The sequence below is a fragment of the Electrophorus electricus genome, chromosome 2 (assembly GCF_041902795.1).
Source record: "Electrophorus electricus isolate QZ-2024a chromosome 2, ASM4190279v1, whole genome shotgun sequence".
Taxonomy (NCBI): domain Eukaryota; kingdom Metazoa; phylum Chordata; class Actinopteri; order Gymnotiformes; family Gymnotidae; genus Electrophorus; species Electrophorus electricus.
The window spans coordinates 35,585,073-35,599,109 of record NC_137498.1 but is presented as its reverse complement, the minus strand read 5'-3'; the positions used below and the strand labels follow the sequence as shown (position 1 = coordinate 35,599,109).

General features: G+C 38.2%; 3 protein-coding genes across 11 annotated transcripts; 2 read left to right on the top strand and 1 right to left on the bottom strand.

Annotated features, from left to right (window-relative positions):
* Positions 1–677: 677 nt before the first annotated feature.
* On the top strand, positions 678–3,447 carry si:ch211-57n23.1 (uncharacterized). 3 transcript variants are annotated; one of them, XM_027012057.3, is made up of 4 exons: positions 678–785; positions 1,482–1,970; positions 2,353–2,497; positions 3,262–3,447. In XM_027012057.3, exons 2-3 carry the CDS (start codon positions 1,483–1,485, stop codon positions 2,492–2,494), a joined length of 630 nt encoding a protein of 209 aa, XP_026867858.2. In that variant the 5' UTR covers positions 678–785; position 1,482; the 3' UTR covers positions 2,495–2,497; positions 3,262–3,447. The 3 variants fall into 3 exon arrangements, with proteins under 3 accessions (XP_026867858.2, XP_026867857.2, XP_026867860.1); XM_027012056.3 differs by having other exon boundaries at positions 3,259–3,447; XM_027012059.3 differs by lacking the exon at positions 2,353–2,497 and having other exon boundaries at positions 3,259–3,447.
* Positions 2,891–5,376, bottom strand: chrac1 (chromatin accessibility complex subunit 1). Its single transcript, XM_027012060.3, has 3 exons — positions 5,189–5,376; positions 4,543–4,669; positions 2,891–3,908 (listed from the first exon to the last, which is right to left on the bottom strand). Exons 1-3 carry the CDS (start codon positions 5,339–5,341, stop codon positions 3,832–3,834), a joined length of 357 nt encoding a protein of 118 aa, XP_026867861.1. The 5' UTR covers positions 5,342–5,376; the 3' UTR covers positions 2,891–3,831.
* A 140-nt stretch (positions 5,377–5,516) lies between these two features.
* crtc2 (CREB regulated transcription coactivator 2) lies at positions 5,517–13,512 on the top strand. 7 transcript variants are annotated; one of them, XR_003410790.3, is made up of 16 exons: positions 5,517–6,003; positions 6,400–6,495; positions 7,897–7,998; positions 8,175–8,236; positions 8,401–8,469; positions 8,551–8,648; positions 9,128–9,204; positions 9,288–9,328; positions 9,497–9,729; positions 9,955–10,415; positions 10,725–11,600; positions 11,833–11,889; positions 12,016–12,181; positions 12,325–12,457; positions 12,813–12,836; positions 13,349–13,512. XR_003410790.3 is itself a non-coding variant. In XM_027012108.3 (15 exons), the coding sequence occupies exons 1-14, from the start codon at positions 5,818–5,820 to the stop codon at positions 12,411–12,413; spliced, it is 2,613 nt and encodes an 870-aa protein (XP_026867909.2). In that variant the 5' UTR covers positions 5,517–5,817; the 3' UTR covers positions 12,414–12,457; positions 13,349–13,512. The 7 variants fall into 7 exon arrangements, 6 of the variants coding, with proteins under 6 accessions (XP_026867909.2, XP_026867908.2, XP_026867907.2 ...); XM_027012108.3 differs by lacking the exon at positions 12,813–12,836; XM_027012107.3 differs by having other exon boundaries at positions 12,813–13,512.
* Positions 13,513–14,037: the final 525 nt, after the last annotated feature.

Here is a 14,037-nt window from a genome sequence, read left to right as displayed (position 1 = left end):
CCAGATTTGTGCAGCTTTTAATGAAACCCACAGACTGGGGTCCTTGTGACAGTAGCCATGTAATGAGGCTTTGTTTTTTCTATGCTGTTGCCACTTGGCAAATTATGGCTATTAGCTCAAAAAGGGTGTTCAGATTCCAGAAATAAAAATTTGCCTTTGATATAATTTGAAGCATTGACCTCAATGTAACCTGTAAAAGCAATGGTTTACAACTTATTCTGCGGGCCAACTTTAACAACAATTTCACAGTGTCTGAAACACTAATATAGGGCCTCTTGTATTGCTATTATTTCTAAACCGCAAAATTTGCAGACAGACGTTACGTTTTTAAGGACACCAAAGTCTAACATAACGTGCAGTTTTGTTCAAAATACATTTTCCACGATTTTCCATTCACACAAGCAGATCCTAAGCTGAGCAGATCATGAATTCTGTCTTTTTCATTGAGTGATATCCATAACCTACTCACGTTTCTACGCGTAATATAACAAATATGTAACAATATACATGTTTAAATTGTAGGCGTGTATCAGTGATTTACTCTGGGAATACACCGTTTTGAGGAAGTTTTACTTAGATGATATTCTATTTATGCAATCCAAAAAACCCCTCAAATATTATATAATGTTTCTGCTGGGAAATATGTTTTAAACAACTTAGCACGACACCGGCAAATAAATGGTGCGGTTTGTGAAGCCGAGTCAGATTTTCCAATACCTCAGCGTGTCACAGTGCTCAACTTAATGTTAAGCAAGCAGACAGCGTTCCTTGGAGCATTCACTAAGGTAGGTTTATTTTTTTTGTTTTTTTGTTTAAAAAACCCCAAAAAACTCCGTTCGAATCCTTCGGTCGTGTAGCACGATAAGCTCTCAAATATGAGTAGGCATACTTGTTGGTTATTAATTAGACCTAAAAACGGAGGGTCAAGAAAAACAATGCTCCGCTTCGCCTGTTTGGGAGCACGACATATGTTTCAAATTGTAAAGTTCGCTTTGATTGCAGACTGAAAGGAAATTCTGGGTAAACCAGATTAAGGGAGACAGTGTTAACATTTTAACGCTATAACACAATTCATATTTGTTACGTATGTCGATTTTTGATATCATGTTTGAGTTTAAAATACTGTTGAAAGGCTCCACTGAATTTACTGATGGCTTATTGGAACGAGGTGACACCACGCTCAAAACATGCTTTATACATACGTAACATTTTCCAAAATTATAAACACATAAAAGTAATGCTAGGATTGATGTTTATGTTGAATATTACCGTAACAAAAACATGACAGAAGAATAACTGTTTTAAACAAACAATTTAGATGGTTCCCATTTATGTCCTGGAGGATATTCTACTTTCATTTGTGTGTGGACCCAGTTGGGCAGTTCTAAAGGATTATGATAGACTGAAGCTTCTCAGGATCTGGACCGGGAACTTGTGTACATGTTACATGTGCTTCTTCATTATTTTTCCTACTGCAACAGGATGACATGGATTTTGGTGTCCAACTACCTGCTCCTTCTGGGCATGTGGTACCCTGGAGACTGCTTGGGGGTGGAGTCTGACATGGAAAGCAGAAACTGGGAGTGGGGGTCTGGTCTGCAGGAGCTTCTGCACAGTTTTCCTGCAGACAGTCCCTTTGTGACAGAGTCGCCTGGAAGGCCAGCCAACTGCACTCAGCGGTTTTGGCTGCCTCCGTCATCAGCCGTGTGCTGGGATGACATCGCAGGGCCAGAGGAGTTTGAGCAGACCCGTCTGCTGGTGCTTCAGAACCGGGCAGCACTGCATGCTGTGTCCCAGGCTAGTGGCCTAGAGGAAGGTGGATCTTCCTATGACCAACAGGCCAGAGAAGGCATGGAGGGAGTTCGGGCAGAGCACCTCAGCATTGCACAGACAGTAGACTCTATACAGAAGGTCTTCTTCAGTTTGGAGGAGAAGAGGAAGCAGGGAGGGGAGCTCTATACCTACTCCAGGTAATTTGCATTCCTGCCATATTGCCTGCTGTAAACTAAACTGTGTCTGAAGAAAATGTTTTGGAGCCCTCTAGCACTGCTGAATTCCATCAGAATTAAAAAAATTATTCAGAAAAATAGGACCTTTGTATAAGAACTTTAAATCAGTTTAAAAGGCCTCCCAAGCAATGCAGCTGAGTAGACCAATGTATGTCTTGTCTCCAACAAAGCTGAATGCATTTCAAAATGTTTTGTGATTGGAATGAATACATTTAAGGTTTGGTTCACAAAAGAGTTTGGTCGTTTCTCTGTCAATTTAGACTAGCTCTGCCATCATTCCAAATTCAAAAACATCAAACGTCAGTGTTTATTGTAATTAGGTAAACAATGTTTCTGTCATTAGTTTAAAGGAGCAGATTAGAAACACTATGGACTCCATAAATGGCAAGGAACAGATGGCAGCCCTCCTGGAGCAACACCTCTCTAATCTAGAGATGACCTTAGACTCCATGCAACACCGACTAACCAAACTACTGGCATACTAAAAGGTGTTAAAATGGATAATTCATGATACACTTGAGTGCAATGCATGCCTATGATGAAGCAGAATTTAACATAAAAAGCAGGCTTAAAACAGTCTATAGTGTATCTTTTTTAGCTATTGTATATTTTTGTCTTTAATGATGTTATCAAGTTTGGCATTCTTTCAGTTATTTTTATTGACCCTGTGTTCCCCTAACACAGTGACAATAAAATATATTTTCAGGCTCACAGCTTCCAGGCTGTTCCATAGTGATCTAACATACTGCTGTGTTTGACACTTTCAGTAATGCCCTTATTTAAAAAAAAGAAAAAAATGTTTTACCCCAATCAATTAACAAGCTTTTCAATGATGGAGAAAAAGTGAAAGTAATCAAATAAAATGAAGTTTAAAAAAAAAATCACAATTTTTAAATTTATTGAAAACATACCAATCATACAGTACACTATACAAAATGTCAAACACATTACAAATTTCAAGTAAAAACATTCACAACTTGGAAATTTAGTGCGTGGCCAGACTACCAATAGCATAAAAAACAGCTTTGCTCAGTAAGCAGTTTTCACACCCTACCCTGAAGCACAGCAGCGAATGCACATAGGTATACTATAAATGGAATCCATAGAAAATTTGCTATGAAACTAGATCTCCAGTTAATCAGTGCATAATTTTGATTATTAGACTAACAAAAAAAAACCCGTACATCTTATCCATTTATTTCACTTGAACAATGTACGTATTGACATTTATCCACTTTTTTTTCCTCAGCAGGTGTGACAAAAAGTGAGACAGTGTAATGCCCATTCAAAGATACACAGAAACTATTTTATGCCCTGGGCAACACTGCTTTCAAGGCATCTGTGTCTCAGGGATTTGAGCCAGCTATTGATATGCATACAATAAAGGACTGTATGAGTGAACAAGGAGCTTCTCAAAGAACTTGGGTAAGACATACAATGGACATAATTACAAGATGTACACTCTCAGGCACTCTGCAGCCAGCTGCTTTGTTGGTTTTAGGCTACAAGTTCTCTGGTGGAGATTAAAAAACTATAGTCTAAAGTAGTTAGTGACTATTCCAACAACAACTGTCGTGATTATGGTGGAAAAGAGGGAAGGAATAAACAAACACAAAGCCAAACTACATTAACACCCAAACACATCAAAAGTGAAAAAGTACAGATGTTTGGGTGAAATGTCTGAAATTTAATCCTGTACTCTCAGCTCTGAGGAATGAGGTTAGACTTTTTTTTTGGAACCTGTTCACATCATGTTATACACTAATATTGAAGATGATGTAACAGTTCAATGTAATGCCTGTTTAAGGGCTGTTCAGCAGTGTCAGTTGTCATCAACTTCCTCCATTTCCTCTAGGGACTTTAAATAGTCCCTAGCCAAGATTTTCTTTGGAAGAATGTCTAGGAAAAGAAAAAGAATATAAAACAAGATTTTACTTAAATAAGCAGGGTTTGTGTTTGATAACATTATGGCTAGGATGTTTGCACATAATCTACAACACAACTGCAACAGCTGTAATGGCAATTTGGATTGGGCAAAGCTTTCATACCTGATATATTAAGATAAACTGTCATTTTATGTGAATGTTAAAAATGCCCCAGTTGTTCTTTTTGCTTTGTTGCAGTTACATATGGCCAAATATATTTCTCTTGACCAGCCTAAAAGAACATCCGGTTCTGATTATGTGCAAAAATTTGTGAAATAACTTGTGAAATACTGTTTCCTTATACACATATTTTTTCCTGATCTGACTGGAAAAAAATAAAGGGAGCTACCTGTAACTCAATTAAACATGACCTAATTGGAAAAAAATGTGATAAAAATATATCAGTAATGTGAACTTCAGGTATTGGGTGATGAATTTCATCTAAACGGCTGAACGGAAACTGAACTGACTGAAAATAAACCCCAGCTCTGATAAAAGGCTACTATCGTCTTCCCTAGTATTACAACACATGGTTGGTGTAACGTTACAACACACCAAAACTACTGCCTGTTACCTACAGAAGCCTCTGACAAACAGAAAGCTCTCACCTGTAAGAAACTGAAAGGTTTCCGTCTCTTCTGCAGCATCAGCAAGATCGCTGTATGAAAGTGTGTTTTTTTGCTTTCCAGATCCTTTATTATACGATGATAAAGCCAAGTGTTGAACGAAAAGCTCCTAGCAATAATATAACATATGAATACAGAGCAGGCGGTAATGAAAGAAGGTACACGTTACTTTGGCTATGACTCGATTCTTTAGACGTAAAGTAAGTTAGCATTTTGTTAAACAAAACGTTAGATTTGTCAACACAGCTGATATTGACAAGAAAATGACCAATCTACACCACAGCATTGAACGCATGTAGTTAAAGTAGCCAACTAAGATAGCTAACGAGTAGCAAGCTAGCCAGCCAAGTGATTTTCAGTCACTTTTATTTGTTATGTTTTACAAACATACGAGTATGCGTTTATGATTAAGAGTAAAGTTAAAGGATACTCTAGCTAGCTAGTTAAGTCTGAAGCAGATCACATCTATAAGATCGACTAACATTTGTGACTACCATCAGTTTATAGTTGGCTGAATTAGATAGCTAACGTAACTATAGCTTGGTACTCAATTGGCTCAAAAACAGCCAGCTAGCCAGCTAGCTACCTAGCTAGGTATAAAAAATATATATCTTTGGTCGCAAAGTACCGTTGCTTTCGTCGTCAAGAAAAGGGCATCCTGGTTAATACATGAGACATCAGGAGAGCTTTTCATTATTAATTTTACGCGTGACATAGGGAGGGAAACGTTTTTGTTGTTAGCGGCACGCTCAACTTTATTCTCCACGGTCTTTCCGGACATCTTTTCAGAAATTGTTTGCGAGTATGACTAACGGAAGTGCCTCGACTGTTTTTGTAATCTCAACCAATGGCTAGATGGGAATTGGAGTTTCATAGTCAATGTCCTTTTTCGGAAAACAGTAATGTGGTTATAAAAAGATTATCCATTGCGCGTATACTAAAATTTATATAAATTCTTCAAGATTTTACTACGGTAACCTAATTGTAAAGAACAAACAGTAGCGAAGGCTATTTAGATACAAAGTGCAACAAGATCGGGAAACTACATTTCCCATAATCGTATAGTTGTTTTCTTATTCACCTGCAAGTAAACATTACGCGCTTGTAGTTTTACAAGCGCATATATGCGGCCTTAACAGATGTTAATTTTACTTTTAAGAACTACATTATCCGCAAAGTATTTCTCGCGAATCTCAGGAGTATTTCTTTATCGGTCGCTGTTTGTGTTCTGTCCGTCTGAGGCAATTTTTCTGCTTAATGAAATCAAATAATGAATTTGGTAGGAACAGGGATACAGGACCCGGCCGCTGGCCCGGTACAGGGTCCGCATCTTTTACATGCAATCCCCGCAAATTTAGCGAGAAAATCGCTTTGCACAATCAACGGCAAGCTGAAGACACCGCTGCTTTCCAAGAGGTTATGATGGACATCACTTCCACCAGGGTGAGTCAAGTTGACTCAGAAAACTCTTAGGCCTTAGTTTGTGGTTTTATAGGCTTAACGGATCGGGAATGCTTCACCGACATGCTCCATACGTGAGCTAAAAAAAGTTATTTAGATGTCTGGAGATGCAATTCAGTAAACCTCTTTTACTGTGGTTTGAATTTTGCGAGATTCTAGATATGTTAAACCAGGTTATATAGTAAATCTTCCATGTTACTAACGGTACTTAAGAATGGTGTTTATCTCTGCCTATGCTAACCTGCTTTTGTAGCCTTATTTGCCAGATGACATCGTAAACATGCATGGAGCGTTTGTTTTAAACTTTTAAACATTTCTATAAATGGGACACGAAGTCAAGCTATTGCATTGACCTCAATATATTCACCGACACTGTAGATTCAGGCTCAGAGAGCTAGACAAGCACGCAGTCTGGCTCCATATGGAGGATCCCTGCCAAATGTAAATCATATATCAAAATCTGCAGATACCCAGGTGAGTCCTTTGCACCTTTCTTTTAGTCGTAACTAATAATTACACATTTTCACTATGTCATGGTGGTTAGGCAGAGATAGACCATTGATTCTGGACTTCACAAAAATAATTTTATTTTATGACGTTTTGTAACTGAACAATTGAAATGTTAGCTAATATTCAATTACCATGTTCTAAGCATTCAAATCTTATTTCCACATGAAGCCTCTACCAATGGGTGAAACCAGTGTGTGTGGTTTTTAAATTATTTTGTATCATGTTTTTATTAAACATACCTGAAACGATGAACACAGTTTACCACTCAGTTTATTTGGTGGGCTGGTAGTACTTAGGAACATGAAAATTTGTAAGGTGCCTAGAGGAAGATATTGTGCAGTCTGTAATTATTATTATTTTAGCATGTCACATACATATAAAAGATATGTTGTGTTTCATTGATTTAAAAGATTGCCTTGTTCCTCACCATCCAGCTAACCACAGAAGGTCCATGCTCTAAATGCTAGTCGGTTAGGATGTTTGCAATCGTGTGAAAGTACCAAAAACTACAATGACTTAATTTCTCAGTGGTCAGTACATCCTTTACTTTTGAAGAGTAGGTAAGATGAATTTCATGCTTTATGTATACTATGCCAGACCTAAATACTACATGTAAGGGCCAAGTTTGGTATAATTTATATTATAGATTTCTAGATCAAATTGGTCAGCTCTGGTAGCTAGCTAAATAGATTATTTATGTAGCATAGTGTCATGTCCTTGTTCCCTGTATGTCATTCTTTTGGGGGTGTGATGCCATCCTTTTAGGGGTTATTAAAGTGCCCACCCTACATAGCCATCATGAACATCAAAATCAACTGTTTTATATATTTCTAACCAATTCCTTACAGACTACACTGTGTGTAAAACAAACACAGACATTGAAAATACACTCCAGGGCAAAAAAGGGGCCAAACCCAAAATTATATAATAAAGGTCTCAACAAGATATATTTGGAAATTTTTGAACACATAGACATGTTAGTTTGAATTTTATCAAAACGTTTAGATCTTTTCATGATTTTATCTTTGTGTTTAAGAAGACAATGTAAGTGAATTTCCAGCATCCCTCCCCAAGAGTTAAATGCTGCAGTAAGACTAGCAAAGGTCTCAGGAGAGCCTTTTTTAGGTCAATTTCCTGACCAATGATTTGTTCTTAGAACCTCTACATTTAATTTTGAGTTTGGCCCCCCTTTTTTGGCCAGGAATGTATGTTTGCATACATGTAATTTATACTGACTGTCAGCAGGTTTGCTTTCCTTTTTCAGGTAGTCTCCAAGATTACAGTGACCTTGGCTTCTGTGCCTTCGTTTCTTTCCTGTCTAGCACCCAACACTTTACTCTCTTGGTCTTATTTGTACACATATAGAGCCTCGACTGTAGCTTTGCCACCCAGCAGCAGCACCTGAGGCCAGACCATGGAAAGAGAGATGTCCGAGCTGGAGCCCTTGGAAGACCAAATAGGAGACATGTATCCATCATAGTAAAACTAAGAATCTGTTTCTACTGTGTTCATTAACAAGTCAGAAATCATAGGCTTATGATCATAGAGAAGACTATGATAATCCTCCAAAGGCTAAAATGATGACATGTTTTCTACTCTGTGATTACAAGTCACAAGATTATAACCTTAACTGTACTTTATAGACTGACAGTGCCCCCTATCTGTCTTTCCAATTATCGCCTCACTCAAGCTCCATTTGGCGAAGGTGATGTTATGAATAACTCTTTCACCATTTGCTTTGGGTTTTAAGCATTTCTTACTGCAAATTAATTTCCTTGACATTTACCAAAATGATTTTGAACCCTTCTTAATATGTATGGATGTGTTGAGATTCCCACTTGTTTCTTTAAAATTCGGTCCCTTCCAAAGGAACTGGTCCAGTAGATCTGTGAATGAAAAAAGCCAGGTGGACCAGCTACCAGTAACAACCCTGAATAGGTGAGTGGAAATCTGTGTAATATATCCTAACTTCTCTGCTACTCAGTGGATCTTCTTAGGACCTATTGTTTCTGTTTTTAGGACTAACTCAGACTCTGCCCTCCACACCAGTGTGAGGATTACCAACATTGGTGATACAAATCCTACCCAGGTTTTGACAGCCTGTTCCAGAAAGAGTGGTGGGTTTCTTTCTGTGACTTTCTCTGTTATACTAAGAATCTATTATAGTAATACAGGATTACACAGTTATGGAAAGCTAGCAATTTGAGTTCAAGTCAGCAGGACTCCAAATTGCTTTTCATATTTCTTGTTATTGTTGAAGTTAATTATACTTCCTACTACCATTAATATTATTAATGATGATAATAATCATTATTTTAAATCAAGGTTTACAAAAGTGGTTTATAGAAAGATACAGTAGAATGATATAACTGAACCAATGATATCTTTTTTCATCTGTGTTTTTAAAGTGTTGGGTTTTGCCATTTTTTCCACTTTTGCTATGGTATTCATCTTTCACTTTTGTTATGGTAACTGTGGCACAATGGTTTATTACTTTGTGTTTTAAGGTGATCCTTCACTTTTCAGACTAATAGAGTAACTGATATCTTAGATGATTCAATAATTCCCTCAATTAACATTTTTTTTTTCCACCAAGGGCAACCATTGTTTCTGCATCCTGTCCCTCGGATTCAGGAAAATGTTCAAGAGGAGGGGATGTTCAACTCACAGAAGGTGTTTTACCTAAATTTAAAATGCTTGTATAGATATTAGATATTTAAATTAAGAGTTTATTATAATGTAATATCTTTATTCAGCTGTCATCAATGTTACCAGGATGTGATACCTCTGGAAAACAGTAAGTTTCCTACTTTTATCATGTCTAAATCCACACCAAATCTATACAGTATATTGAAAAATTTCTTGCAGCATGATTGACTTCAGATTATAATATAATCAATTTTTTATATTTTAACATTATATTTTCATATGATATGGTGCTTTTCATCTTTTTCTGTCACTCCAGTGTTCTCTGTGCTCCGGAGGTGAGCTGTTCTTTCCCAGATGTCCCTTCTCTCAGCACCAGTGGCTCTCTCCCAGACCTGTCCAGTCTGCACCTGCCGTCTGCTGTGTCTGAGCTCCTGGATCCAGACCCTCGGAGCCACACCTCCTCTCTCTGCAGCCCCACCAGCATGCATCACCTTCTCAGCACTCCTGCACATTCTACTGTCACGACCGGCAGGGATTTTCCTCTGCCAAGTACAATACCCGAACCAGATTTTTAAGATGGTTGATTGGTCGTCATCATTCCACATATACTAACACAAGATATGAGTAACTGGCCTATGGACAGCTGTTTTAATTAACAAAAAGACTGTGATGTAAACTAGGAGGTGGCCATCTACCCAGTAAAGTTCTAAGCCTTTCAGGATTTGTGATCAGAACCAATTTGTACAATTTGTTTTGTGTTTCTTGTTTTTTCAGGTTTGTCATCATCTCTCCAGTTGTTCACTAGCAGTCCCTTGCTTCCATCTTCACTCAGCAACCCCAACCTCCAGTCAACGCTTAGCAGCCATTCTCTGCCCAACTCTCTTAGCTCCACAGCCCTGTGCCTGTCGCTGAGCAACTCCTCCCGGAAGGCCTCCTACAGCAACCAGTCCCTACAGTCCTCCCTTAGTAGCTCCTCTCTGAGTAACCAGTCTCTCCAGTCAGCAACCAGCCATTGCAGTTATAGCAGTGGGATTGGTGGATCTCGCTCTTGCTCCTCCTCATCTCTTTCTTGCTCACCACATGCATCTGGACAAGTTACAATGCCACATACCACTTCATCACGGAAGAGAACCCAGCTCAATCCATTAATAATGCCCAGTGGTGGAGAATCTCTTTGGCAACAACCAAAGCAGTTCTCACCCAATGTGTCCCAAACACTGTACTCAATAACCCAGGTAAGATTTAATTCTAATAGAAGATGGACATCATTAAACCATGGGGAATTTAATTATTATGGAAATTAATGGCATCACATGACAAAAAGCTTTCCTACGTCTGTTGCTGCTGTGTCAAACTATTTTTTTCCAGTATACTTTTCCCATATCAACAGTAAATTCCTTGCAACATGCTAACAGTATATTCAGAAATGTAAATTCAGTATATTGTAATATATTTTCAAAATATTCGATATGAGTTATTTAATGTTATTATATTTTTGTATACTATTTTCATGTAATTTATCTGTTATTTGGTTCATCTCTTAGGGTGTCCCACTTAATACAAACAAAATGTCACAGGAGACCAAACAATTAACATATTGCTATAGTCAGCTTCCTCCACCAGAGTCTCCAGTGGCATGTCAGTCTTTGCAGCACCATCAACCAGAGACATGGCTTCATTTGGGACAAGAAACAAGCCAGAAATGCCAGAATGCCTTGCAGCAGTCAAGTTCTCAAAGTACAGCCCAACCACAGTATTCCCAGCATCAGCAGGCAACGTTGGTCCCACCATCAGATGAAAATAACTCACAGCAACACCTGGTGAACCCACAACAACATGCATCCCAGCATCAGGTGTATGAACAAAAACAAATCTTGCATCATCAGTACCAGCAGGCTCAGTATCCACAACGATCATCATTGTATCATCAACATTGTCTACAGACTCAGGAATATATACAGCAGCAGTCACAACAACATCCACTGCACCACCACACACAGTCACTGCAGCACCACGAAGAATATGAGGAACTTAAACAATGTTGGAATCCACAAGTACAACTGTTACACCCCAACCAGTATCAGCAGCCGTACCAATACCAAAGCCAGCATGAAGGTCCACAATACAAACCACAGCAGCTGCTTTCACCACCCAACCTAATTACTGCTCAGGATAAAGATATATGCTGGCAGAATCCTGGAAACCAAAAGAACTTGCCAAACATGACACTAGAAAGACCTCGTAGGGCATGTGCACGTGCAAAGGAAATGCCAAAACTACAGTCCAAAATGTCTGGCTATGAAACCCGAAGAGAGAAAACAGCTCGCTATCCTAAAGTGACCCATTCTCAGAGAAGTCCTCTCCAGTTTTGCGGAATGGCTTCAACAAGTTCACTGGATCAGGAATATGAACATTACAGTGTAAGTGATGTTCTTTCTTGTAAATCTGATTGTGCTAGCTACAATTATAGCAAAAATATAAAACCATAATATGAGTGGCTGGTCTTTCAAATAAATTCAGAAGTCCACTTAATCATTTTAGATAATCTAATTTTACCTTCTACAATTTGTATTTATATGTACCAAGATGTAGCAAATCTTTTGTGTTAATCTTTTGTGTTGATTTTGTGTTAAGTTGCACTTTATTTTACAGGAATCCTACACTGGTCTTTATCTGACACCCAGCCAAACAGAGGCCCTCTCACAGAAGGTAGCCCTGAACTTTTATCTTTTGACAGATTATATGGTTATCTACAAGCAATTATCTGGTTATCTACAACTTTGTCCAAGATTGCTCAGCCTGTTTTAAGCCCCATAACCCTCATCTATTGTGCAGCTTGGCCAACTCTATAAAGAGCCCTCGGATATTACCAGAATTTCTGACACTAAGTTTGAGGATGTAGAGGGGAAAGATGTACCTGTTGTTGAGCACTTCAGACACCTACAAACCCAAAGTCATAGTGATGAAGGGTTGCAGAGTCTTTCCAGCATCATTATTACAGGTGAGGCATCTTTCTGTAATGTTTGTGGTATAATAGGAGCAATACAACCTTTTTTCAGTTCTTTTAGATTCTTGTACATTCCTGTTCCATTGCCCTCTCTTACCAACTCCCAAGCCTAAATTCATTTCCATTATTTTTTCCAGTGCCATCTGCCTGCATAGATGATGAGAGTTCAGACCTGCCAGTCTCGGTCTCTGAGTTTAAACTGGAGCCTTTTGCTATGGGAGAATGAGTGAGCTGAGGGCGCACTATACACTGGAGGGCTTTAGTTACATGGTGAGACAGAGCAAGATTCAGCTAAACAGTAATGGACAGGAGTTACCAAGAAGTGTAATTCTGACTTTTAATCAATAGACATGGGACATGGTCCCCTTTGTAAATTTGTAAAGAAAATTTTAGATATAGTATATAAAATAGACCCAGATGGTCTTTGTGAGCTTACGCTTTGCACCAATATGCATAACACAATGAACATTTGTTGATATTTGAGTCTGTACTTTTAAAGTACTTTAGTTAGATATAAGATGTGTGCTTAAAATATTAAATTCACAAATTAGGAAATGCAAGCTTAATATCCTTTATGATGCTCATTATTTGATTGGTATTCTTAATTGTCTTGGTGTTTTCTGAGGTTCCTGTGCTTCTGAATCTCCAGGTCAGATGCAGCTCTGTACTGTTTATTCATGTTGTGTGTGAACAGCATGTGAGCCTTCTTCTGCATACTAGCACTATCTCCAATTTTAGCTGGGCTAAAATTACTTTCTGTCTCTTATGGAGTTCAGAGAGACAGAAGGTAATTTTAGCCCAGCTAAAATTTTCTTGTCATTGAGAAGTCATATTCACTCCTCTCAATTTTTAAAGGCATTTTCTTTCATCTGCTACATGTATTGCTAGCATATATCTGGCACATTGCCAATATATATCTTTAACCCTGGTACATTGCTAACATGTACCTTTAACACTGGCACATTGCTAACACATGTCTTTAACCCTGGCACATTGCTAACATATGACTTTAACCATGGCACATTGATAACCCATGACTTTAACCCTGGCACATTGCTAACATGTATCTTTAACCCTGGCACATTGCTAACACATATCTTTAATCCTGGCATTTTGTTAACACATGTCTTTAACCCTGGCTGTATCATATGTCTCTTTCAGGAAATTTGGTCTTTTCTCTTTCAACTCTGCATTTTTGGAAGTTGTGGGCAGTTGACCACCTTCATATTCTGCTGAAGTACAGAAATGTATTTATACATTTGTTTGGTTTTCTTGGCAATAAGAAAAAAAGCAGATCTGTGTCTTGAGTAAATTCATTAAATTAATCTGTAAGCATCTATGACTCGATATAATGGCAACAGCCAATTTGACTATAAGGCAACTGGTCAACATACAATGGTTGAACAATTAACAGACTGCAGTCAAATGATGCCATGCATTGTAATATGTTATTGTGAAGGCAACTGTGAAATCATGCTTGTGGCATGGGCAGATCTAACCCAGGGAAGGCCAAGAGTAGGCCAAGGTAGTCTCAGACAAATCCCAAGTACACATGCCTCAACCCCCCACCCCCAAACAAACAGTTAATATGACAGCCAGAACTGACCCCATGCACATAATGTGAAATGGAGCTGTGTTTGCTAATGTAGGAACATACTGAACACACACTCTAATAAGGCTTATTTATAGAATAAAAACAAACACTGAAATGAGTCATTTCTAGAATAAAAGGTGGTTTAGTAGATGGTGCATGTTATACAATGTTCCATAAACCAATTATGTCCACTGGGATTTGCCTAATTTACATATAGATCTTGCAACAGGAAAATGTACACCCTTAGCATTTAGTA